General features: G+C 43.3%; 1 protein-coding gene and 1 long non-coding RNA gene across 5 annotated transcripts in view; one reads left to right on the forward strand and one right to left on the reverse strand.

The window, feature by feature from the left end:
- LOC121548733 (peptidyl-prolyl cis-trans isomerase FKBP1B) overlaps window positions 1–15,370 on the forward strand; it is a 26,506-nt gene extending 11,136 nt beyond the window's left edge. For both annotated transcript variants that reach the window (XM_041860279.1, XM_041860278.2), the window contains exons 3-4: window positions 13,797–13,909; window positions 14,076–15,370. In XM_041860279.1, the coding sequence (XP_041716213.1) occupies window positions 13,799–13,909; window positions 14,076–14,204 (240 nt within the window). In that variant the 5' untranslated portion in view covers window positions 13,797–13,798 and the 3' untranslated portion in view covers window positions 14,205–15,370. The remainder of the gene's footprint in view (window positions 1–13,796; window positions 13,910–14,075) is intronic.
- Window positions 1,771–10,114, reverse strand: LOC121548734. Of its 3 annotated transcripts, XR_005996686.2 has the most exons (9): window positions 7,977–10,114; window positions 7,689–7,856; window positions 4,997–5,165; window positions 4,670–4,896; window positions 4,435–4,577; window positions 3,898–4,091; window positions 3,581–3,811; window positions 3,301–3,463; window positions 1,771–3,225 (listed from the first exon to the last, which is right to left on the reverse strand). It is a non-coding gene; the product is annotated as an uncharacterized LOC121548734 (long non-coding RNA). The 3 variants fall into 3 exon arrangements; XR_005996687.2 differs by lacking the exon at window positions 7,977–10,114 and having other exon boundaries at window positions 3,301–3,446; window positions 7,689–7,970; XR_005996685.2 differs by lacking the exon at window positions 7,977–10,114 and having other exon boundaries at window positions 7,689–7,970.
- Window positions 15,371–24,600: the final 9,230 nt, after the last annotated feature.

Below are 24,600 nucleotides of genomic sequence, written 5' to 3' on the forward strand. Positions count from 1 at the left end.
ACCCCACACTGACTCAACCAAGATAGGGTGGCCTCACTGCATTTTGTAGTCAACTACTGTATCTGTCTGTGAGTAACTAAGAGTCTGGGTCTCTGCTGCAGAAAGAGAAATGGACCGGCTTTATTTTCTCAAAGCTAGTTTGGAACGGCCCCAACTCAAACAGACTTGGAATAGCATGTAGACTCTTTCTGATAGAATGGGCTTTCATTTCCTGAAATGTACAGTGCATTCGGAAAGTATTCAGGCCCCTTGACCTTTTCTACATTTTGTTACTTTACAGCCTTATTCTAAAATGGATTAAATAAATAAAAATATTAATCAATCTATACACAATACCCAATAATGACAAAGCAAAAACAGGTTTTTAGACATGTTTGCAAATTTATAAAAAATCTAAAACAGAAATACCTTAATTACATGAGTATTCAGACCCTTTGCCTTGAGACTCGAAATTGAGCCAGATGAATCCTGTTTCCATTGATCAGCCTTGAGATGTTTCTACAACTTGGGAGTCCACATGTGGTAAATTCAATTGATTGGATATGATTTGGAAAGGCACACACCTGTCTATATAAGGTCCCACAGTTGACAGTGCATGTCAGAGCAAAAACCAAGCCATGAGGTCGAAGGAATTGTTCATAGAGCTCCGAGACAGGATTGTGTAAAGGCACAGATCTGGGGAAGGGTACCAAAAAATGTCTGCAGCATTGAAGGTCCCCAAGAACACAGTGGCCTCCATCATTCTTAAATGGAAGAAGTTTGGAACCACCAAGACTCTTCCTAGAGCTGGCCACCCGGCCTAACTGAGCAATCGGGGGAGAAGGGCCTTAGTCAGGGAGGTGACCAAGAACCCAATGGTCACTCTGACAGAGCTCCAGAGTTCCCCTGTGGAGATGGGAAAACCTTCCAGAAGGACAACCATCTCTGCAGCACTCCACCAATCAGGCCTTTATGGTAGAGTGGCCAGACGGAAGCCACTCCTCAGTAAAAGGCACATGAAAGGCCGCTTGGAGTTTGCCAAAAGGCACCTAAAGACTCTCAGACCATGAGAAACAAGGTTCTCTGGTCTGATGAAACCAAGATTGAACTCTTTGGCCTGAATGCCAAGCTTCACGTATGGAGGAAACCTGGCACCATCCCTACTGTGAAGCATGGTGGTGGCAGCATCATGTTGTGGGGATGTTTTTCAGCAGCAGGGACTGGGAGACTAGTCAGCATCAAGGGAAAGATGAACTGAGCAAAGTACAGAAAGATCCCTGATGAAAACCTGCTCCCGAGCGCTCAGGACCTCAGACTGGGGTGAAGGTTCACCTTCCAACAGGACAACGACCCTAAACACACACCCAAGACAACGCAGGAGTGGCATTGGGACAAGTCTATGAATGTCCTTGAGTGGCCCAGCCAGAGCCCGGACTTGAACCCGATCTAACATCTCTGGAGAGACCTGAAAATAGCTGTGGAGCGACGCTCCCCATCCAAACTGACAGAGCTTGAGAGGATCTGCAGAGAAGAATGGGAGAAACTCCCCAAATACAGGTGTGCCAAGCTTGTAGCGTCATACCCAAGAAGACTCAAGGCTGTAATTGCCAAAGATGCTTCAACAAAGTACTGAGTAAAGGGTCTGAATACTTATGTAAATGTATTATGTTGTTTATTTTCTATACATTTGCAAAAAGTTTTTACTTTGTCATTATGGGGTTTTGTGTGTAGATTGAGGGAGAAAAAACTATTAAACTATTTTTAGAATAAGGCTGTAACATAACAAAATGTGGAAAAAGTCAAGGGGGCTGAATAGTTTCCGAATGCACTGTATTGCCTGATAGACATAGGTTAAATTGTTTTTGAAACAAGGCCAACTGTTTACCCATTCAACAAATGGGTCTTAATCATGTCATACTGAGGACCACTTTACTATGCAACTGGTCATATAATTCCTGCTTCGGAGAATATTACCTATATTGCATTCGAAATAAACATCCTAGCCCGGTTTCACTGTGGTTTCTATTTGAAATATGGGTCATAATGTTTCCATCTTCTGGAGCACTTTACTGTGCCTATAACTCCAGTCTAGCCAGGGGAGATAGAGTATTAACAGATGGTAATCCCCTGTGGTCTGTGGACCCGTCGACTCCAGGCTTGGACCCCCGCCCAGTGGCCCTGCAGGCAGGCAGGCAGACTGATATCTGGGCGACAGGGATTCCTGGAAGCCTACGGTCCTACTAAGTTTAGGGGGGAATGAAAGAGGAGAAGCAGCCAGTACTGTACAGGACTCATCTCTCTGGGTGAACCGTCCCCTGCCTGACCGGGGTTAGCATGCTAGGCTAGTTTTATTGCAAACTATTTACGCTGATGTTATGTCTGTCTACTGTGGTGGTAGAAATAAATCATGGGTTATTTTAATACAAGTTGGAAACGATGGTTAAGGACATTTTACGAGAGGTGACAAGTTCCTCAGATTGACATGCTGAACTGCCATGTTTTTTTCTAGTGCAAAAAAATCTAGGCTCATGTTCGCTGTGACATTTGATACTGTGGGACAGGTGAGGGTGTTGATACCGTGGGCAGTGGTGGAAAAGTAAGTAAGTAAAGATACATCAATAGAAAATGACTCAAGTAAAAGGGAAAGTCACCCAGTAAAATATTACTTGAGTAAAAGCAGTGTTTCCTCTGGAAAATGTGTTAGCTGTGGGGGAAAAGTTAGCGGGGGTGGGGGGGTTTAATACAAAATATGAATAAGTACTGAAAAGCTTGGTTCTGGTGACTTTTTAAAAGGACTCAAATAAACCATCTAGAATATAATTTCCACCCCCAGAAATGAGCTCAATAACATATTGGTAAAAGTATTATAGTATACAGGATGCAATTTAAGGTTGAGTGCTGCAGCTATCTAAAGAAACAACACATACTTTTTTTTTTTTTCAGAAAGGAGGTCTATCTTGACAAAATTAACAGAGGAACATTTGACTGAACATTAATTAGAGCCCACTAATTCATGTTCATCACAAAAGGAGGGCGTTGGAAATCTCTTTCCAGGTTCTGACAAAAACCTAGTTCTGACATAGTTTACAGCCTTTGTCAGAACACTTTATTCTTCTGGGCTTTTGGAAAAAGATTTCCAACATGCTCCTGCAATTGAGCTCCTTGATGGGGGGGGCCGTTGATGGAGAGCAGCATGCAGGCGGCTAGATGCTCTCCCTGCAGTCTGTTCCTCAAGTCTGTTTTTACCTGCAATAACAGAAAGAATAATAAGAGAAGGGAGAAGGACAAAGAGGATCTACTTTCACATTTAAATGTTCTTACTCGTTTCATTGCAGAGAAGGCCCTCTCACAATTAACGGAAGACACTGGTATAGTCAGTGCGATTGCTGGCTAAGGCAGGGGTAGAGCTGCCCCCACTCATCAAACAGCGAGGCCAGCTTTGTCATTGTCGTCAGCTGGTCCAACCCCTGAAATACATGAAAAACTAAAAGATGTACAACATTAAAGAAGCGCCAACAGAGTGGTAGTTCAACAGGAAAAATGGTTGGGCAACACTGGCCTAAATTGTTCTCTTCAAAAGATTGTCACATTCATGCCATACCTTGAATACTCCAACTAGCACATGTTGCTTGTAAGAGGGTCACTCTTGCGGCACAGCAGCCTCTGGCGCTTGCAAGAACTGCCTGGAGAGGATGGTCAGGTTAAAGGTGTTCATCCTCTCACTAGAGAACGCAGCCTGAGGTCCCAACACACTGAAGGCCCCCAGAATCTCCAGGTATTGGAACCTCCGGTCTAGGCTGTCTTGGAGGCCAACAAGATATGGATCCATGACCTAATTACAGCACAAAACAGAAAATAAGTGATTAATAGCTGTTTATTTTAGTTTATCCAACAGCATTTAAAAACAAATGTTTTTACCTCCTCTGAACTGAGCCCAGAACTGCTCCCTGGTCTTGGTCTTCTCCACCTGGCCTCTCCCTCTCCTTGATGTTGAATGCGCCCAGACCCATTGGGTCATTGAGGTCCTGGTGGAGTTGGCTCAGAAATGACCCCGGGGGCTGGGAATCACCAGAATCTTTTATGGCGAGGAGTGAGGCCATTGTCACAGGGACCTACAACACAAGAGTTATTTCATTGAGTAGTGCTGTCCTGTGACTCTGTGAAACTGAGACATTTGCACACGTTTGAACATGAAGATAGAATGCCAGGAAGTTTACATCCTCATTTTGGAATACTTTTGAAGCCGCGTCAGGTGAGGCAGCACGTCTGCCTGCAGGTAAAGTGCTGCCACAAATTAGAGTTAGAAAGGTTTGTCACTCCACAATGATACATCAATTGACACTACAAAAAGGTTTTAAAAACCACAATGTGGACCACTGAAATAGTTTTGAGTCACTGAAAGCAGTAATAGCAACATAGTACATTATTTAATTTGGAGTTAATTTGTAGGCCTACCTGTACGTGACACAGAAAGCGTAGAGGCCCTTAGCAGTTGGGCACCGGTTCACCTCCACCTCCTCAGTCAACACTGCGCTCAGGTTTCGCTGAAGATTAGCCACGGCCAGGTGCTGGGAAAGCCAGCGAACATCCTTTACTTCCTGCAAAATACATGTATTTTGAGTGTAGAAGCAGTAGGTAAACAAGATGAGACCAGAGTAGCCAAGTGAAGAAATGTGATGCATAATCTCACCTTCACTTTTAAGTACAGAAGGCCCAGGGTCGCTGAAGCAGCTTTCAAGACTTCTGTCTTGTTACTGCTTTTGGCAAAGTAACTATGGAGCTCCTTGAAAGTGTCCATATAGGGGACCTCAGCTGATGCATCTTTACAGGTCAGAGCAAGGTGGTGGGCTGCACATGCCACAGACACCATCCATAGGAAGGCATCCTTTAGCTCTTTTGCCACACCACTATGTTGTCCTGTTGGAAGATGAGGAAAATAATTTGCATCACAAGACATACTGTAAAAAATAAAAAAGTAATTGTTTTTGTTCATTCTAAGACTGTTTTGTGTCTATACCAGTCATCACTACAGCCCCATCAGTGCCCAGGCCGTACAATCTCTCTTATTATCTCTTTTTGATGTGCAGCACCTCCTTGATGGCGGCAACGATGATGTCCCTTGCCATCTAGGACTGACACTAGGTCCAGGAACTGGTTGTAAAAGGTGTCCCTCTTGGTCCATGTATCTGGAAAACATACAAAAATCCATACACAATTTCATTATTACTCATGACTGTAGAATATCACTATTAATAATAATTTTAACTCTTACTGAAATAATTCCTGACATGTAAATCGCGCTGCTTATTAGTTGCCACATCTGTAGTTTTATCAGCCTCCAGGCCAATGGCTACAGATGTCTGGATGGCATGGAGCAGTGGTTCCCAAACTGTGAAGAGCGCCCCACTCTTGAATGTTGTAATAGTAGAATGCACAAGGTGCAATTTCGAAATTGGGTAGTGCATCATCAGTTCGTCTTGTCATATTAGTCATTGAATACCTTAGAGAGCTATTTCTAACTTGTCAGAAATGTCCAGATTAACTAGCCCATTTCAGCTAAAGTTTATTTATTTATGTTTTTTTTGCCCATAGATATTGTTGTAATTTATTTTGCCACTCAAATATCACATGAATACACATTAGACATGACAAAATGTAAAGAATTGCAAGAAAATTTTCTTTAAAACTGCAACATTCTCTTTGCAACCCATGACAAAATGTGTAGAATTGCAGAAAACAAACTTTCAACCTACAAAATTCTCTCCACCAACAAGAGGGGTGTGAACAGTTTGTGTCATGAACCGTGCTTGTGCCCATAGAAATATACAGTGGGGAAAAAAAGTATTTAGTCAGCCACCAATTGTGCAAGTTCTCCCACTTAAAAAGATGAGAGAGGCCTGTAATTTTCATCATAGGTACACGTCAACTATGACAGACAAAATGAGAAAAGAAAATACAGAAAATCACATTGTAGGATTTTTAATGAATTTATTTGCAAATTATGGTGGAAAATAAGTATTTGGTCAATAACAAAAGTTTCTCAATACTTTGTTATATACCCTTTGTTGGCAATGACACAGGTCAAACGTTTTCTGTAAGTCTTCACAAGGTTTTCACACACTGTTGCTGGTATTTTGGCCCATTCCTCTATGCAGATCACCTCTAGAGCAGTGATGTTTTGGGGCTGTCGCTGGGCAACACGGACTTTCAACTCCCTCCAAAGATTTTCTATGGGGTTGAGATCTGGAGACTGGCTAGGCCACTCCAGGACCTTGAAATGCTTCTTACGAAGCCACTCCTTCGTTGCCCGGGCGGTGTGTTTGGGATCATTGTCATGCTGAAAGACCCAGCCACGTTTCATCTTCAATGCCCTTGCTGATGGAAGGAGGTTTTCACTCAAAATCTCACGATACATGGCCCCATTCATTCTTTCCTTTACACGGATCAGTCGTCCTGGACCCTTTGCAGAAAAACAGCCCCAAAGCATGATGTTTCCACCCCCATGCTTCACAGTAGGTATGGTGTTCTTTGGATGCAACTCAGCATTCTTTGTCCTCCAAACACGACAAGTTGAGTTTTTACCAAAAAGTTATATTTTGGTTTCATCTGACCATATGACATTCTCCCAATCCTCTTCTGGATCATCCAAATGCACTCTAGCAAACTTCAGACGGGCCTGGACATGTACTGGCTTAAGCAGGGGGACACGTCTGGCACTGCAGGATTTAAGTCCCTGGCGGCGTAGTGTGTTACTGATGGTAGGCTTTGTTACTTTGGTCCCAGCTCTCTGCGGGTCATTCACTAGGTCCCCCCGTGTGGTTCTGGGATTTTTGCTCACCGTTCTTGTGATCATTTTGACCCCACGGGGTGAGATCTTGCGTGGAGCCCCAGATCGAGGGGAGATTATCAGTGGTCTTGTATGTCTTCCATTTCCTAATAATTGCTCCCACAGTTGATTTCTTCAAACCAAGCTGCTTACCTATTGCAGATTCAGTCTTCCCAGCCTGGTGCAGGTCTACAATTTTGTTTCTGGTGTCCTTTGACAGCTCTTTGGTCTTGGCCATAGTGGAGTTTGGAGTGTGACTGTTTGAGGTTGTGGACAGGTGTCTTTTATACTGATAACAAGTTCAAACAGATGCCATTAATACAGGTAACGAGTGGAGGACAGAGGAGCCTCTTAAAGAAGAAGTTACAGGTCTGTGAGAGCCAGAAATCTTGCTTGTTTGTAGGTGACCAAATACTTATTTTCCACCATAATTTGCAAATAAATTCATTAAAAATCCTACAATGTGATTTTCTGGATATTTTTTTCTCAATTTGTCTGTCATAGTTGACGTGTACCTATGATGAAAATTACATGCCTCTCTCATCTTTTTAAGTGGGAGAACTTGCACAATTGGTGGCTGACTAAATACTTTTTCCCCCCACTGTACATGGTGCGTGCATGTGCGCTGGGGGGGCATGGGATGTTCCCCAATGCTGGAAGGGGGGCCCCGGGTGAAAGAGTTTGGGAACCCCTGGCATGGAGGATAGGCCCCTCCACAACTTGAGCCAGAATCTTAAACATTTCGTCCACTATTATGTGTGACCTGTAGTTTGTGTTCTTGCCAATCTTCAAGTAAATGAGAACAATGTGAAATAAGTCTGGTGACATTTAAATATCAAGTGAAGAAAATATGAACAAAAACATTGTGGAGCACTTATTTCACCTTGAGCTTTGTAACAACCCAGCAATTCAGCAAGGTCCAGCAGTTCTGGGAAGTTTGTGTGGTGGGCCTGCTCCCGTTTTGTTAGATGGTACAGACATTTAAAAACCCCAATGGCGGCCTCGTGCTCAAGCACTGCGGCTGGCTCGAATGCAACCATGACTGAGGAGCCTGTGAACAGCAACAGGCATAATGCGTTATTATTGAGACACGGTTAGTGCACAATCTGAGACATCTTTTACATTAGAAGACATTTTGAGAAATGGAAGGATCCAATAGAACAATCTTTACCCTTTGCCAGCATTGCATGAACCCTCACACTTTCCATGTGTTGCTCTGTCCCTGGGTGCCGGTTAATATAGTCCAGCCGATGAGTCTGGGCCCCTATTTCAATAAAAGGCCGCTTTGACACACCCCTCTTAGCAGCCTGCCTATGTTAACGGCACAGGCGGCAGAACATTCCTAGACGGGATGTAGAGTGTTGTTTAGTGGAATTACTGGTGGCTGGGGCAATACCTATTACAGATAGCAAGCATTACAACACTACACAATGCTGTAGACTAGTACAGACTAAATATACACAAACATTTTTAGCCCTTAGCCTAATTAAGGAAATTTGACTAAACATGTGGCGTATTATATAGCCATGGTTTCAGTCTGTCAATTTTAAGCCACTTTAGGTCCCATCCGGATTGCCGGTGGTGCGCACTTGGTCTTACTCCTCTCTCCTCCTCCTCTCCTTTTATCTACTCCTCTTTCTTCTCCTTCTCTCCTTTTCTCCTTCCATCTCCCCTCCTGGCTCTCTCCTCTCCTCTGCTCCATTCTGTCCCTCATGCATCCCTACCTCAGTAACTTTAGTTAACCATGTTTCCATCATCAACATACTTGTGGATATTGGATAGCTAATTGCCGTTACAATTGTGGCAGCAATATAATAGATATAAATTATGTTAGTAGTTTTTAGGTTATAGCTAGCTTATGTAGTTAACTAGTTGGCTAGCTAATGTTAGTCAAACAAACAAGCTAACGTACCTTTCTTGCAGTTTCTCACACAGGTGCACTCTGAGGTTATTCAAGTGAATTGTGTTTCGCGCTGCAGAGCTTCTGTATTGCGCACTGGTCACTCGCGCACTGGTCCCTGGCGTGCCGTTTCTCACGCAGGTTCACTCTGAGGTGATTCAAGTGAATTGTGTTTTGTGCCGCAGAGAGTCTATCGAGCACTGGTCACTTGTGCACTGGTCATTGGCGCACTGTGTTTCTTGAGTTGCAGGCTGCCTGCCACAACTCACAGAGCTAAATAACCTTGAACTGTGTTGAACCCAGACAGATGATCTATTTACCAAGAAAAGCTAATGTACTTTACAGAACTTTATTGAAACTATGTTTGGTAGAAATAGGATGTTTCTTTTGGTGTGGTTGCAATGATTCTTCCATGGCGCAGCGCCACACTTAAATGAACGCAGAGGAAACACTGGTATAAGTCTAAAAGTGTCTGGTTTTAAATATAAATAAGTAGCAAAAGTAAAAGCTATAAATCCTTTAAAATTATTTATATTAAGCAAACCATTAAGCAAACCAGATGGCACATGTTTTTTTTATTTTATGGATAGCGAGGGGTATACTCCAACACAAGCATTTGTGTTTAGGGAGTCCACCAGATCAGAGGAAGTAGGGATGACCATGTGTTATCTTGATAAGTACGTGAATTGGACAATTTCTGTCCTGCTAAGCATTGGAAATGTAACTAATACATTTGGGTGACAGAGAAATTGTATGGGAGTAAAAAGTACATCTTATCTTTAGGAATGTAGTGGAGTAAAAGTAGTCAGAAATATAAATGGTAAAGTACAGGGTCTGGTTGCATAAAACATCTTAAGTGTTTCCCTTAAGGAATAATTTTCCCTTACCTAAGGCAGTTGTTTAAGGGCGTTGCAGAGGATAGTTTTAACCAAATTGCTTCAGAAGATACTAAACCACATTTCTTGTGGTTACTTTAGCTAGCTTACAGAGTAGCTATAGCTAACTAGCCAGCTAGCTTTGTAGCCATAGATTGTGCACCTTCCATTGGTTAGCTAAGTAGCTAGCTAGCTGGTTGATGTTTCCTTTTGTAACCAAAGTAAATGAAAGCAACATTCACCTCCACAAATGATGTTTACATTGATATCCATACTGAATTAAGCAGTTAAGGGACCTAATGGGCACCCTTAACCTTTTCACTTAATTTAAGGGGGAAATTCACCTTTAAATGTTTTGTGCAACTGACTTAATGTTAAGGAAACTTTAAGGGAAAAGATAAGGGGAAAATTAACTTAAGGTGTTTTATGCAACCGGGCCCAGATACACCCCCCAAATACTTAAGTAGTACTTCAAATATATTTTTACTTAGTTACTTCACACCACTGACCGTGGGTGAATTTCTTTTCCAATTTTGTTGCCTTACAACCTGGAATTAAAATGGATTTTTGGGGGTTTGTATCATTTGATTTACACAACATGCCTACCACTTTGAAGATGCACATTTTCTATTGTGACACAAACAAGAAATAAGACAAAAAAAACAGAAAACTTGAGCGTGAATAACTATTCACCCCCCCAAAGTCAATACTTTGTAGAGCCACCTTTTGCAGCAATTACAGCTGCAAGTCTCTTGGGGTATGTCTCTATAAGCTTGGCACATCTAGCCACTGGGATTGTTGCCCATTCTTCAAGGCAAAACTGCTCCAGCTCCTTCAAGTTGGATGGGTTCCGCTGGTGTACAGCAATCTTTAAGTCATACCACAGATTCTAAATTGGATTGAGGTCTGGGCTTTGACTAGGCCATTCCAAGACATTTAAATGTTTCCCCTTAAACCACTCGAGTGTTGCTTTAGCAGTATGCTTAGGGTCATTGTCCTGCTGGAAGGTGAACCTCCGTCCCAGTCTCAAATCTCTGGAAGACTGAAACAGGTTTCCCTCAGGAATTTCTCTGTATTTAGCGCCTGAGACTCTGGGGCCTTTCAGAACAGGCGTCTACATACTGAGATCATGTGACACTTACATAAAGTCCACCTGTGTGCAATCTAACTAATTATGTGACTTCTAAAAGGTAATTGGTTGCACCAGATCTTATTTAGGGGCTTCATAGCAAAGGGGGTGAATACATATGCACGCACCACTTTTCCGTTATTTATTTTTTGAATTTTTTGAAACAAGTTATTTTTTTCACTTCACCAATTTGGACTATTTTGTTTATGTCCATTACATGAAATCCAAATAAAAATTCATTTAAAATTACAGGTTGTAATGCAACAAAATAGGAAAAACGCCAAGGGGGATGAATACTTTTGCAAGGCACTGTATACATTGAAAAGATTCTGCCCTGGATTATTATTAGGATTTTGTCCCAAGCCTGTGAAAGGTAAATTATTAAGTATTTTCTGCAGTGTCTCTGTCTCAGTGCCTCTGGTGGAAGTGTTCAATGGGCTTAATGTTGTTAGCATGCCTGAACGGACAGATGTTCATGGGCACATTCATTGTCGTGCCACTACTGTTTCGCTCTCCCTGTCCTGTGTCTGTCTGTGTTTCCCCTGTGTTCTAGATGCAGGCTAGACATGGCCTAGTTAGCCACCAGAAAGAATCTACAGAAAGGAGGCAGTGGCCTGATTCTATTTCACATTCCCTTTGTTCATTTAGAAAATTGAAACGAGTCCAGGATCTGCAAATGAAACCCAGTGGAATTACTTTTGTTTTTGTGCCAGCCCTATATTATCAGAATCTGCCTTTGATGTTGGAATTTGGAATGCAATGATTCCTAGGCATTCCAGACAGTTCCTTGCAGTGGAGGTGAAGGATTGCCTGACCTCGTGTAAAACAGTGCTGTTTTGAGGGGAATTGTTTGAATGACTTGAATATAACTGATCTTTGTGAGGAAAATATGCTTGTGTAGGCCTTACTTTGTGTTCAAATGATGCTACAGGATTATCTCCATCAACATAGCGAACTGCTTAAGAGACTGACGGACTGGTAGTGTTCCAGTCCTCCCTGTCATAATAAATAAGCAACAGAGGACATGGAAATCGTATTATATCCCAGAGAAATAGAAGTGCAGTAAATGAAAGTAATCTAATCTATGTTCCTTTAACTGTTAGCGCCGAGGGTATTGACTGCAATAATCATATGCACATATAATTTTATTCCACTGTTTGCACTGAAACTGTATGCCTTAGGAAGAAGCCCACTGTGGGCAGCCCACTCAGTACCATTGACTCAAATGTAAATGTCACTGACATGTCTACCTCAGATAAGCCTCTCAGTTTAGCACTAAAAACAAACAAGCAACCCAGAAAATGACAAAAACAAATTGGCCATATTAACATATGTAGCCAGAGAAAGAAGGTTAATGAAATGGACAACTTATTAACATCAGAAAACATTCATATTCTGGCCATCTCTGAAACACACTTAGATAATTCATTTGATTATGCAGTAGTAGCTATACATGGTTATAGAATATATAGGAAAGATAGAAATGCAAATGGAGGAGGTGTTGCCATGTACAGTACCAGTCAAAAGTTTGGACACACCTACTCATTCCAGGGTTTTTCTTTATTTTTACATTGTAGAATAATAGTGACGACATCAAAGATAGCCCTATTTGGTAAAAGACCAAGTCCATATTATGGCAAGAACAGCTCAAATAAGCATCCATCATTACTTTAAGACATGAAGGTCAGTCAATACGGAACATTTCAAGAAGTTTCTTCAAGTGCAGTCACAAAAACCATCAAGCGCTATGATGAAACTGGCTCTCATGAGGACCGCCACAGGAATGCTTCAGAGTTCAAGTCACAGACACATCAACTGTTCAGAGGGGACTGTGTGAATCATGGTCGAATTGCTGCAAAGAAACCACTACTAAAGGACACCAATACTAAGAAGAGACCTGCTTGGGCCAAGAAACACGAGCAATGGACATTAGACCGGTGGAAATCTGTCCTTTGGTCTGGAGTCCAAATGTGAGATTTTTGGTTCCAACCGCCGTGGCTTTGTGAGACACGGTGTGGGTGAACGGATGATCTCCGCATGTGTATTTCCCACCGTAAAGCATGGAAGAGGTGGTGTTATGGTATGGGGGTGCTTTGCTGGTGACACTGTCTGTGATTTATTTAGAATTCAAGGCACACTTAACCAGCATGGCTACCACAGTATTCTGCAGCGATACGCCATCCCACCTGGTTTGGGCTTAGTGGGACTATCATTTGTTTTTCAACAGGACAATGACCCAACACACCTCCAGGCTGTGTAAGGGCTATTTTGCCAAGAAGGAGCGTGATGGAGTTCTGCATCAGATGACCTGAACTCCACAATCCCCCGACCTCAACCCAATTGAGATGGTTTGGGATGAGTCGGAAGGCAGAGTGAAGGAAAAGCAGCCAACAAGTGCTCAGCATATGTGGGAACTCCTTCAAGACTGTTGGAAAAGCATTCCAGGTGAAGCTGGTTGAGAGAATGCCACGAGTGTGCAAAGCTGTCATTAAGGCAAAGGGTGGCTATTTGAAGAATCTCAAATATAAAATATATTTTGATTTGTTTAACACTTTTTTGGTTACTACATAATAATATATATAATATGCCATTTAGCAGACGCTTTTATCCAAAGCGACTTACAGTCATGCGTGCATACATTTTTTTTATGTATGGGTGGTCCCGGGGATCGAACCCACTACCTTGGCGTTACAAGCGCCGTGCTCTACCAGCTGAGCTACAGAGGACCACACATGATTCCATGTGTGTTATTTCATAGTTTATGTCTTTACTATTATTCTACAATGTAGAAAATAGTAAAAATTAAGAAAAACCCTTGAATGAGTAGGTGTGTCCAAACTTTTGACTGGTACTGTATGTATTATGTCATGTTTCATGTGGACCCCAGAAAGAGTAGCTGATGCTTTTGCAGCGGCTAATGGGGATCCTAATAAATACCTAAATACCTACAAGCACACTCATGTATACTCAGTAGTACTCAAAGCAGAACACATGAAAATAAAAAAAACATTCAAATTAACCTAGGAACCTACCTGAACCTAGGAAGACCATTGACTTAACAGTGTTTGTGTGATATCTCTCTACCAGGTATGCTGCAAAATGGGAAGAAGTTTGACTCTTCTCGAGACAGAAACAAGCCCTTCAAGTTCAAGATCGGGCGACAGGAAGTCATCAAGGGCTGGGAGGAAGGAATCGCACAGGTGAGACTGCATTGTCTTACGTTAGATAATGCGACTCCATCTGCACTCATAATATTTTATGATAATATTGCAACACATGATAAGGAAGCGTTGACAATTTCTCTGTTGTCTCCCTCCCGCCCTCTCTCCTCCTCCCCTCTGTCTCCTCCTCCCCTCTCTGCCCCAGATGAGTGTGGGCCAGCGGGCGAAGATCACCTGTACGCCTGACATGGCCTATGGAGTCACAGGTCACCCCGGGGTCATCCCCCCTAACGCCACCCTCATCTTTGACGTTGAGCTCCTCAAGCTTGAGTGAGTGACCCCTCTCTGGGGTCAGGGGTGAAAGGTCAAATGGGGCCTAAAAGGTCACTCACTACCTCCCCTTTGACGGGGTAACACTGCCCCACACCATCGAGCAACCAACCCCGAGCAACAAACCCCCTCTGCTCCTTAGATTTTTTTGCATCTTCAACTACTCAACACTTAAGGATCTACTGCTTTGTTGCCAACTTACTGTCATTGTAGATGGATGCTGCCTGCCGCTAAACTGATTTTAGACTTTTTACACACATGATACCATAGTTTGGCTTCCTCTGTCTTAATGTTTTTGATATATGTCCATGAGCATTGCTTTTCTTTTTCCTATTTTCATTTTAGGTTGTACATTTTATTGAATCTGTATGACAAAGAAACATAGTAGAACCATCCGATGAATTCCGTAATATATTGCAATGGAATGTCACTGCCTTACTGTTTTCCAAAGCTCAAACAGTACAATACTCTGTATCTCAGGATTCCTTAACTCCGGTCCTGGAGAGCTACTGGGTGTAGCTAGGCTTTTGTTCCAGCCCAGTACTAATGCAGATTGAAGGTGTGTTAGTGCTGGTCTGGATCAAAAGCCTGCACACTCCAGTAGCTCTCCAGGACGGGAGTTGGAGAACCCTGTCGTATCTTGACTAGGAGTTACCAACCACTCTCTGCATTGCCACTTTTGATAAAGGTCTGTCCTGCTGAAAGCTTTAAAGGTTAGGAGTTTTCCTTGACCATGACATCTGAGCAGGTAACACCAGCAGTGTATTCATTACACCGATTCTGTTGCGCAACATTTCATAAACGGAGGCAAACGGAACGGGTAGGGACCTAGCTGAATTTGTCCAATAGAAACTCTTGTTTTAGTTGCAAAACTCTTTGGACTAATGATTGTACCCCTGGTAACACTCTACAACTAGGGCCTGGAGTTTTTTCTGGTCAGCTCACATGGTCATGAAAAACCCTGTCCTGCATAATGATAACTGGTGTGTCTGTGTTTAGTACATTTTGTATCCATCGTAGACATTTACTGCAAGAATACCACAGATATGACTAAATGAAGGACATCAGGAACACAAATCCACTGTACAGTACTACTCTTACAACCCATGGTTAGTTTGGATAATATGACTGTTTAAATCGATCAACTCCTAATAAAAATGGTGAGAATTATGTTTATTGAAAATCTGTGAACTTGAGTCGTGTGTGTGTGTGTGTGTGTGCGCGTGCGTGCACGCGTGTTCAACTTCGAGAGCTTCCCCTTACAAAAATGTACCATGGTAGTAGAATGAAAGAAATACCATGGTACTATCATGGTTTTTTGGTCACTACCATGGCACGGAAATACCATGGAATTCATCATGTAATTCTCAACATATCCCTAAAAACAGCAAGTTACAATGTTTCCCTTTGTTTACGCTCTGTGTGAATGTTTGTTGGTCCTGTCGCAATGACGACAGGCTAGCTTGACTGGAGCTAACTTTAGCCGGCGTTAGCTTCTATGCTAACTGACTTTCATAAATTAAACTATAAAAACATTTTAAAATAATTATTATATCATTACATTCCGCTTAAATTGGTGTTTCATATCCTATGCTTTATAACTCGCTCACCGTGATGATAACGTATACGGTGCTTCTCTCTTCAGTTGGCTCTCATTCAACTGACTCACTGACTAGGCAGGTTGGCGCGAGTGAGAGTGCGTGAACCAACCACTAGAGCTAGAGGCTCCTTCTGCGGGCCGAAATAAGCGCAACACCCCTTGACTATCAATAAATGATTACCAAATGCCAAAGATTAGGCTACCATATACAGTATCTTACATTATCCCACATTTCAGGTTGGCAACACAGGGAACCCCAAACATGAGCAAAAAACTGTACTATTAATACAGAAAGTATTACCACTTTTTCTTTGATGTTACAGACGAACTAGGACCAACAGTCTTCTTCGATGAGGTTTAACGGCGGTTGGCATCCAATAAAATGTTGCATTACCGCCACCTACTAGACTGGAGTATAACTCCCTTATACTTTGCTTAAAAAAAAAACAATACCCTACCATCTAACACTACACTCACTACAATACATAAATAAATATATATATACACACTGCTCAAAAAAATAAAGGGAACACTTAAACAACACAATGTAACTCCAAGTCAATCACACTTCTGTGAAATCAAACTGTCCACTTAGGAAGCAACACTGATTGACAATACATTTCACATGCTGTTGTGCAAATGGAATAGACAACAGGTGGAAATTATAGGCAATTAGCAAGACACCCCCAATAAAGGACTGGTTTTGCAGGTGGACCACAGACCACTTCTCAGTTCCTATGCTTCCTGGCTGATGTTTTGGTCACTTTTGAATGCTGGCGGTGCTTTCACTCTAGTGGTAGCATGAGACGGAGTCTACAACCCACACAAGTGGCTCAGGTAGTGCAGCTCATCCAGGATGGCACATCAATGCGAGCTGTGGCAAGAAGGTTTGCTGTGTCTGTCAGCGTAGTGTCCAGAGCATGGAGGCGCTACCAGGAGACAGGCCAGTACATCAGGAGACGTGGAGGAGGCCGTGGAGGGCAACAACCCAGCAGCAGGACCGCTACCTCCGCCTTTGTGCAAGGAGGAGCAGGAGGAGCACTGCCAGAGCCCTGCAAAATGACCTCCAGCAGGCCACAAATGTGCATGTGTCTGCTCAAACGGTCAGAAACAGACTCCATGAGGGTGGTATGAGGGCCCGACGTCCACAGGTGGGGGTTGTGCTTACAGCCCAACACCGTGCAGGACGTTTGGCATTTGCCAGAGAACACCAATATTGGCAAATTCGCCACTGGCGCCCTGTGCTCTTCACAGATGAAAGCAGGTTCACACTGAGCACATGTGACAGACGTGACAGAGTCTGGAGACGCCGTGGATAACGTTCTGCTGCCTGCAACATCCTCCAGCATGACCGGTTTGGCGGTGGGTCAGTCATGGTGTGGGGTGGCATTTCTTTGGGGGGCCGCACAGCCCTCCATGTGCTCGCCAGAGGTAGCCTGACTGCCATTAGGTACCGAGATGAGATCCTCAGACCCCTTGTGAGACCATATGCTGGTGCGGTTGGCCCTGGGTTCCTCCTAATGCAAGACAATGCTAGACCTCATGTGGCTGGAGTGTGTCAGCAGTTCCTGCAAGAGGAAGGCATTGATGCTATGGACTGGCCCGCCTGTTCCCCAGACCTGAATCCAATTGAGCATATCTGGGACATCATGTCTAGCTCCATCCACCAACGCCACGTTGCACCACAGACTGCTCAAAAAAATAAGGGGAACACTAAAATAACACATCCTAGATCTGAATGAATAAATCTTATTAAATACTTTTTTCTTTACATAGTTGAATGTGCTGGCAACAAAATCACACAAAAATTATCAATGGAAATCAAATGTATCAACCCATGGAGGTCTGGATTTGGAGTCACCCTCAAAATTAAAGTGGAAAACCACACTACAGGCTGATCCAACTTTGATGTAATGTCCTTAAAACAAGTCAAAATGAGGCTCAGTAGTGTGTGTGGCCTCCACGTGCCTGTATGACCTCCCTACAACGCCTGGGCATGCTCCTGATGAGGTGGAGGATGGTCTCCTGAGGGATCTCCTCCCAGACCTGGACTAAAGCATCCGCCAACTCCTGGACAGTCTGTGGTGCAACGTGGCGTTGGTGGATGGAGCGAGAAATGATGTCCCAGATGTGCTCAATTGGATTCAGGTCTGGGGAACGGGCGGGCCAGTCCATAGCATCAATGCCTTCCTCTTGCAGGAACTGCTGACACACTCCAGCCACATGAGGTCTAGCATTGTCTTGCATTAGGAGGAACCCAGGGCCAACCGCACCAGCATATGGTCTCACAAGGGGTCTGAGGATCTCATCTCGGTACCTAATGGCAGTCAGGCTACCTCTGGCGAGCACATGGAGGGCTGTGCGGCCCCCCAAAGAAATGCCACCCCACACCATGACTGACCCACCGCCAAACCGGTCATGCTGGAGGATGTTGCAGGCAGCAGAACGTTATCCACGGCGTCTCCAGACTCTGTCACATGTGCTCAGTGTGAACCTGCTTTCATCTGTGAAGAGCACAGGGCGCCAGTGGCGAATTTGCCAATATTGGTGTTCTCTGGCAAATGCCAAACGTCCTGCACGGTGTTGGGCTGTAAGCACAACCCCCACCTGTGGACGTCGGGCCCTCATACCACCCTCATGGAGTCGGTTTCTGACCGTTTGAGCAGACACATGCACATTTGTGGCCTGCTGGAGGTCATTTTGCAGGGCTCTGGCAGTGCTCCTCCTGCTCCTCCTTGCACAAAGGCGGCGGTAGCAGTCCTGCTGCTGGGTTGTTGCCCTCCTACGGCCTCCTCCACGTCTCCTGATGTACTGGCCTGTCTCCTGGTAGCGGCTCCATGCTCTGGACACTACGCTGACAGACACAGCAAACCTTCTTGCCACAGCTCGCATTGATGTGCCATACTGGATGAGCTGCACTACCTGAGCCACTTGTGTGGGTTGTAGACTCCGTCTCATGCTACCACTAGAGTGAAAGCACCGCCAGCATTCAAAAGTGACCAAGACATCAGCCAGGAAGCATAGGAACTGAGAAGTGGTCCGTGGTCACCAACTGTAAAACCACTCCTTTATTGGGGGTGTCTTGCTAATTGCCTATAATTTCCACCTGTTGTCTATTCCATTTGCACAACAGCATGTGACATTTATTGTCAATCAGTGTTGCTTCCTAAGTGGACAGTTTGATTTCACAGAAGTGTGATTGACTTGGAGTTACATTGTGTTGTTTAAGTGTTCCCTTTATTTTTTTGAGCAGTATATATAAAATTAAAATTAAAAACCCACCACCCTACTCCACTATTTCAATCTATTTAGTCCTACTTCAGGCCAACAGCCTGAAAGGATGGGACATCACCACTTAACACACCCTGTAACTCTTCTGACGTCAAGTCTCGCACACCCAAATACCTCTCTGCAGTTGCCACCACAACCTTAATTTGTACTGGTACAGATCTACTACTCACACCATTCCTCTCAGGATCCCTCCCCCTTGACCCATCTTCCTCTACTTTCTTCACTGCCTCAGCATATGACAACTTCTGCACTACTCTAACCCTGGAAACCTCAACCTGCCTCTCTCGCACCGGACATTTCTGATCCTCAGCCCCATGGGCACCCCTACAATTAGCACATATCACTACTTTCTCAAATGCTACACATTCCTTTGTCTCATGCCCTTCTGCACACTTCTCACACCTATGAACCTCCCTCCTACACACTGCTGCCACATGCCCATAAGCTTGACACCTGTAACAATGTAATGTATTCGGCACAAAAGCTCGTACAGGATAACATACAGTGGTGTTAAAAAGTGTTTGCCCCCTTCCTGATTTCTTATTTTTTTGCATGTTTGTCACACTTAAATGTTTCAGATCAAACAAATTTAAATATTAGTCAAAGATAACACAAGTAAACAGAAAATGCAGTTTTGAAATGAAGGTTGTTATTATTAAGGGAAAACAAAATCCAAACCCATATGGCCTGTGTGAAAAAGTGATTGCCCCCTACAACCTAATAACTGGTTGGGCCACCCTTAGCAGCAACAACTGCAATCAAGCGTTTGCGATAACTTGCAATGAGTCTTTTACAGCGCTGTGGAGGAAATTTGGCCCACTCATCTTTGCAGAATTGTTGTAATTCAGCCACATTGGAGGGTTTGAGCATGAACTGCCTTTTTAAGGTTATGCCACAGCATCTCAATAGGATTCAGGTCAGGACTTTGACTAGGCCACTCCAAAGTCTTAATTTTGTTTTTCTTCAGCCATTCAGAGGTAGACTTGCTGGTGTGTTTTGGATCATTGTCCTGCTGCAGAACCCAAGTTCGCTTCAGCTTGAGGTCACGAACAGATGGCCGGACATTCTCCTTCAGGATTTTTTGGTAGACAGCAGAATTCATGGTTCCATTTATCACAGCAAGTCTTCCAGGTCCTGAAGCAGCAAAACAGGCCCAAACCATCACACTCCCACCACCATATTTTACTGTTGGTATGATGTTCTTTTTCTGAAATGCGGTGTTACTTTTACGGCAGATGTAATGGGACACACACCTTCCAAAAAGTTCAACTTTTGTCTCGTCAGTCCACAGAGTCATCAATATGTTTTCTGGCAAAAATGAGACGAGCCTTAATGTTATTTTTGCTCAGCAGTGGTTATCGTCTTGGAACTCTGCCATGCAGGCCATTTTTGCCCAGTCTCATTCTTATGGTGGAGTCATGAACACTGACCTTAACTGAGGCAAGTGAGGCCTGCAGCTCTTTGGATGTTGTTGTGGGGTCTTTTGTGACCTCTTGGATGAGTCGTCGCTGCACTCTTGGGGTAATTTTGGACGGCCGGCCACTCCTGGGAAGGTTCACCACTGTTCCATATTTTCGCCATTTGTGGATAATGGCTCTCACTGTGGTTCGCTGGAGTCCCAAAGCTTTAGAAATGGCTTTATAACCTTTTCCAGACTGATGGATCTCAATTACTTTCTTTCTCATTTGTTCCTGAATTTCTTTGGATCTCGGCATGATGTCTAGCTTTTGAGGATCTTTTGGTCTACTTCACTTTGTCAGGCAGGTCCTATTTAAGTGATTCCTTGATTGAGAACAGGTGTGGCAGTAATCAGGCCTGGGTGTGGCTAGAGGAATTGAACTCAGGTATGATAAACCACAGTTGAGTTGTGTTATAACAGGGGGGGGCAAACACTTTCACACAGGGCCATGTAGGTTTGGATTTAGTTTTCCCTTAATAATAACAACCTTCATTTCAAAACTGCATTTTGTGTTTACTTGTTATCTTTAACTAATATTTAAATTTGTTTGATCTGAAACATTTAAGTGTGACAAACATGCAACAAATAACAAATCAGGAAGGAGGCAAACACTTTTTCACACCACTGTATATCCTAACATCACTTTGTCGGGCAACATCAAAACTCAAAAGAACAGACAACGACTCTTCTGTTTCACCACTCACGCCACCCTGTCTGCTTCGCACCAAACAACGAGCATCACAAACACCGGGAATCTTCCCATCCAGTTGGTCAACTTTCACATTTACCACTACCCCAGTAATCACTCCTTTCAATGGCGCCCTTTTCTTGAGAGCAAAACAACTCACATCTCTTGCCCCCATTTGTTTAACGCGGAGCGCCTCTGACCAGCAGAAACACAAACAATTATCACAAGACCACTTCTGGTTACCCTCACTGATTCCACAGCACCCAACTCTGTTTTCACCCACCCTGAAACCACAAATGGATCAGCCAAAAGACAAGGACTCATCTTTATCCTGACCCTCAGTGCAAGCCTCGGGCTCCGAGAACTTCACCACACCTACCACCTCCGATACTAAGCCCTCATTCACTTCCATTTCTCCTCCTGTCTTCAACTCACTCTGCTTACACTTTCTACCATTCTTCTTTAACAAACAAACAATATCCCTTTTTTCTGCCATTTTTAACCGACTCAAGCTGACCCTCCGCCTCCCTCTCTCTCTTAAACCTCCACCGTCTCTTTTTCCCTCCATTCCTCCTCCGTATTCCAAGTATACATCTCCTTATGATAATACTGCACTTCTCCTGACATACACCTTGTTCTTGCCTTCTCAAGGGACGCCATTTAACCAGCTGTCACAATCTCCATACAATCATCACGAACCCCTCGGGATGAAGAGCTCGACCAACAATAGTAGCCTGCCTCTGACTTTATCAGAAACTTGCCCATACTGGTATATAAATTGATCAATGCCTTGCAAAAGTATTTATCCCCCTTGGCGTTTTTCCTATTTTGTTGCATTACGACCTGTAATTTAAAATGATTTATATTTGGATTTCATGTAATGGACATACACAAAATAGTCCAAATTGGTGAAGTGAAAAAAATAAATAACGGAAAAGTGGTGCGTGCATATGTATTCACCCCCTTTGCTATGAAGCCCCTAAATAAGATCTGGAGCAAACAATTACCTTCAGAAGTCACATAATTAGTTAAATAAAGTCCACCTGTGTGCAATCTGTGTCACATGATCTCAGTATGTATACACCTGTTCTGAAAGGCCCCAGAGTCTGCAACACCACTAAGCAAGGGGCACCACCAAGCAAGCGGCACCATGAAGACCAAGGAGCTCTCCAAACAGGTCAGGGACAAAGTTATGGAGAAGTACAGTTCAGGGTTGGGTTATAAAAAAATATCAGAAACTTTGAACATCCCACGGAGCACCATTAAATCCATTATTAAAAAATGGAAAGAATATGGCACCACAACAAACCTGCCAAGAGAGGGCCGCCCACCAAAACTCACGGACCAGGCAAGGAGGGCATTAATCAGAGAGGCAACAAAGAGACCAAAGATAACCCTGAAGGAGCTGCAAAGCTCCACAGCGGAAATTGGAGTATCTGTCCATAGGACCACTTTAAGCCGTACCCTCCACAGAGCTGGGCTTTACAGAAGAGTGGCCAGAAAAAGCCATTGCTTAAACAAAAAAATAAGCAAACACGTTTGGTGTTCGCCAAAAGGCATGTGGGAGACTCCCCAAACATATGGAAGAAGGTACTCTGGTCAGATGAGACTAAAATTGAGCTTTTTGGCCATCAAGGAAAACGCTATGTCTGGCGCAAACCTAACACCTCTCATCACCCCGAGAACACCATCCCCACAGTGAAGCATGGTGATGGCAGCATCATGCTGTGGGGATGTTAGTGGTCCTCTGTAGCTCAGCTGGTAGAGCACGGCGCTTGTAACGCTAAGGTAGTGGGTTCGATCCCCGGGACCACCCATACACAAAAATGTATGCACACATGACTGTAAGTCGCTTTGGATAAAAGCGTCTGCTAAATGGCATATTATTATATTTTTCATCAGCAGGGACTGGGAAACTGGTCAGAATTGAAGGATGGCGCTAAATACAGGGAAATAATTCAAGTATTTCCCTGTATTTAGCACCATCCATCTGTTTCAGTCTTCCAGAGATTTGAGACTGGGACAGAGGTTCACCTTCCAGCAGGACAATGACCTTAAGCATACTGCTAAAGCAACACTCAAGTGGTTTAAGGGGAAACATTGAAATGTCTTGGAATGGCCTAGTCAAAGCCCAGACCTCAATCCAATTTAGAATCTGTGGTATGACTTAAAGATTGCTGTACACCAGCGGAACCCATCCAACTTGAAGGAGCTGGAGCAGTTTTGCCTTGAAGAATGGGCAAAAATCCCAGTGGCTAGATGTGCCAAGCTTATAGAGACATACCCCATGAGACTTGCAACTGTAATTGCTGCAAAAGGTGGCTCTACAAAGTATTGACTTTGGGGGGGGGGGATAGTTATGCACACTCAAGCTCTTTTTTTTTGTATTCTTGTTTGTTTCACAATATAAAATATTTTGCATCTTCAAAGTGGTAGGCATGTTGTGTAAATCAAATGATACAACCCCCCCCCAAAATCAATTTTAATTCCAGGTTGTAAGGCAACAAAATAGGAAAAATGCCAAGGGGGGTGAATACTTTTGCAAGCCACTGTAATACCAACCTCTTTTGAAATTGGGGGGTTTATTTAATGCATTATACTGCCATTGTAATAATAATAATAATAATAATAATAATATGCCATTTAGCAGACGCTTTTATCCAAAGTGACTTACAGTCATGTGTGCATACATTTTTACGTATGGGTGGTCCCGGGGATCGAACCCACTACCCTGGCGTTACAAGCGCCATGCTCTACCAATTGAGCTACAGAGGACCATGGTATGCTATGGTAATGCACAATTAATAAAGATGGTACCATAAGATAATTATTGGTCCCTTCTATTATAATTGTGTGTTACCATGGTAGAATGTATTAAAACCATGGCATTTCCATGATCCACATATACCATGGTATAAAGGATGCAATTCCATAGTATTATTTAGGTGCATGGTAGTACAATAATACTTCAAAGCTTCAACCATGGTACATTTCCATGATTCAGACTATACCATGGTATAAGTGAATGTACCATAGTAGTACCATGGTATGAATGTAAGTACCATGGTACATATTTGTAAGATTCATAATAATATTCAGACAAAATTCATACCTTCCCTTGCAAATAAGCAATCACACAAATGTAAAATAACCATTTCATACGTTTGAATCCAGCTGGGAGAAAAAACTGCCAAATTGTCATAGCGATAGTAAACATACTTTACACTTTCGAAAAATAGAGCAGAAGTGATAAATCTCTTCACTAAACAAATAGCGTTCCTCCTTTTTCACTTCCTGTGTCATAGGGCAGAGTTTAGAGCTAGCTTGTCATTGGCCGGCTACCAATGTTATGAAATATTATT

Source organism: Coregonus clupeaformis, chromosome 33 (genome assembly GCF_020615455.1).
Source record: "Coregonus clupeaformis isolate EN_2021a chromosome 33, ASM2061545v1, whole genome shotgun sequence".
Classification (NCBI taxonomy): domain Eukaryota; kingdom Metazoa; phylum Chordata; class Actinopteri; order Salmoniformes; family Salmonidae; genus Coregonus; species Coregonus clupeaformis.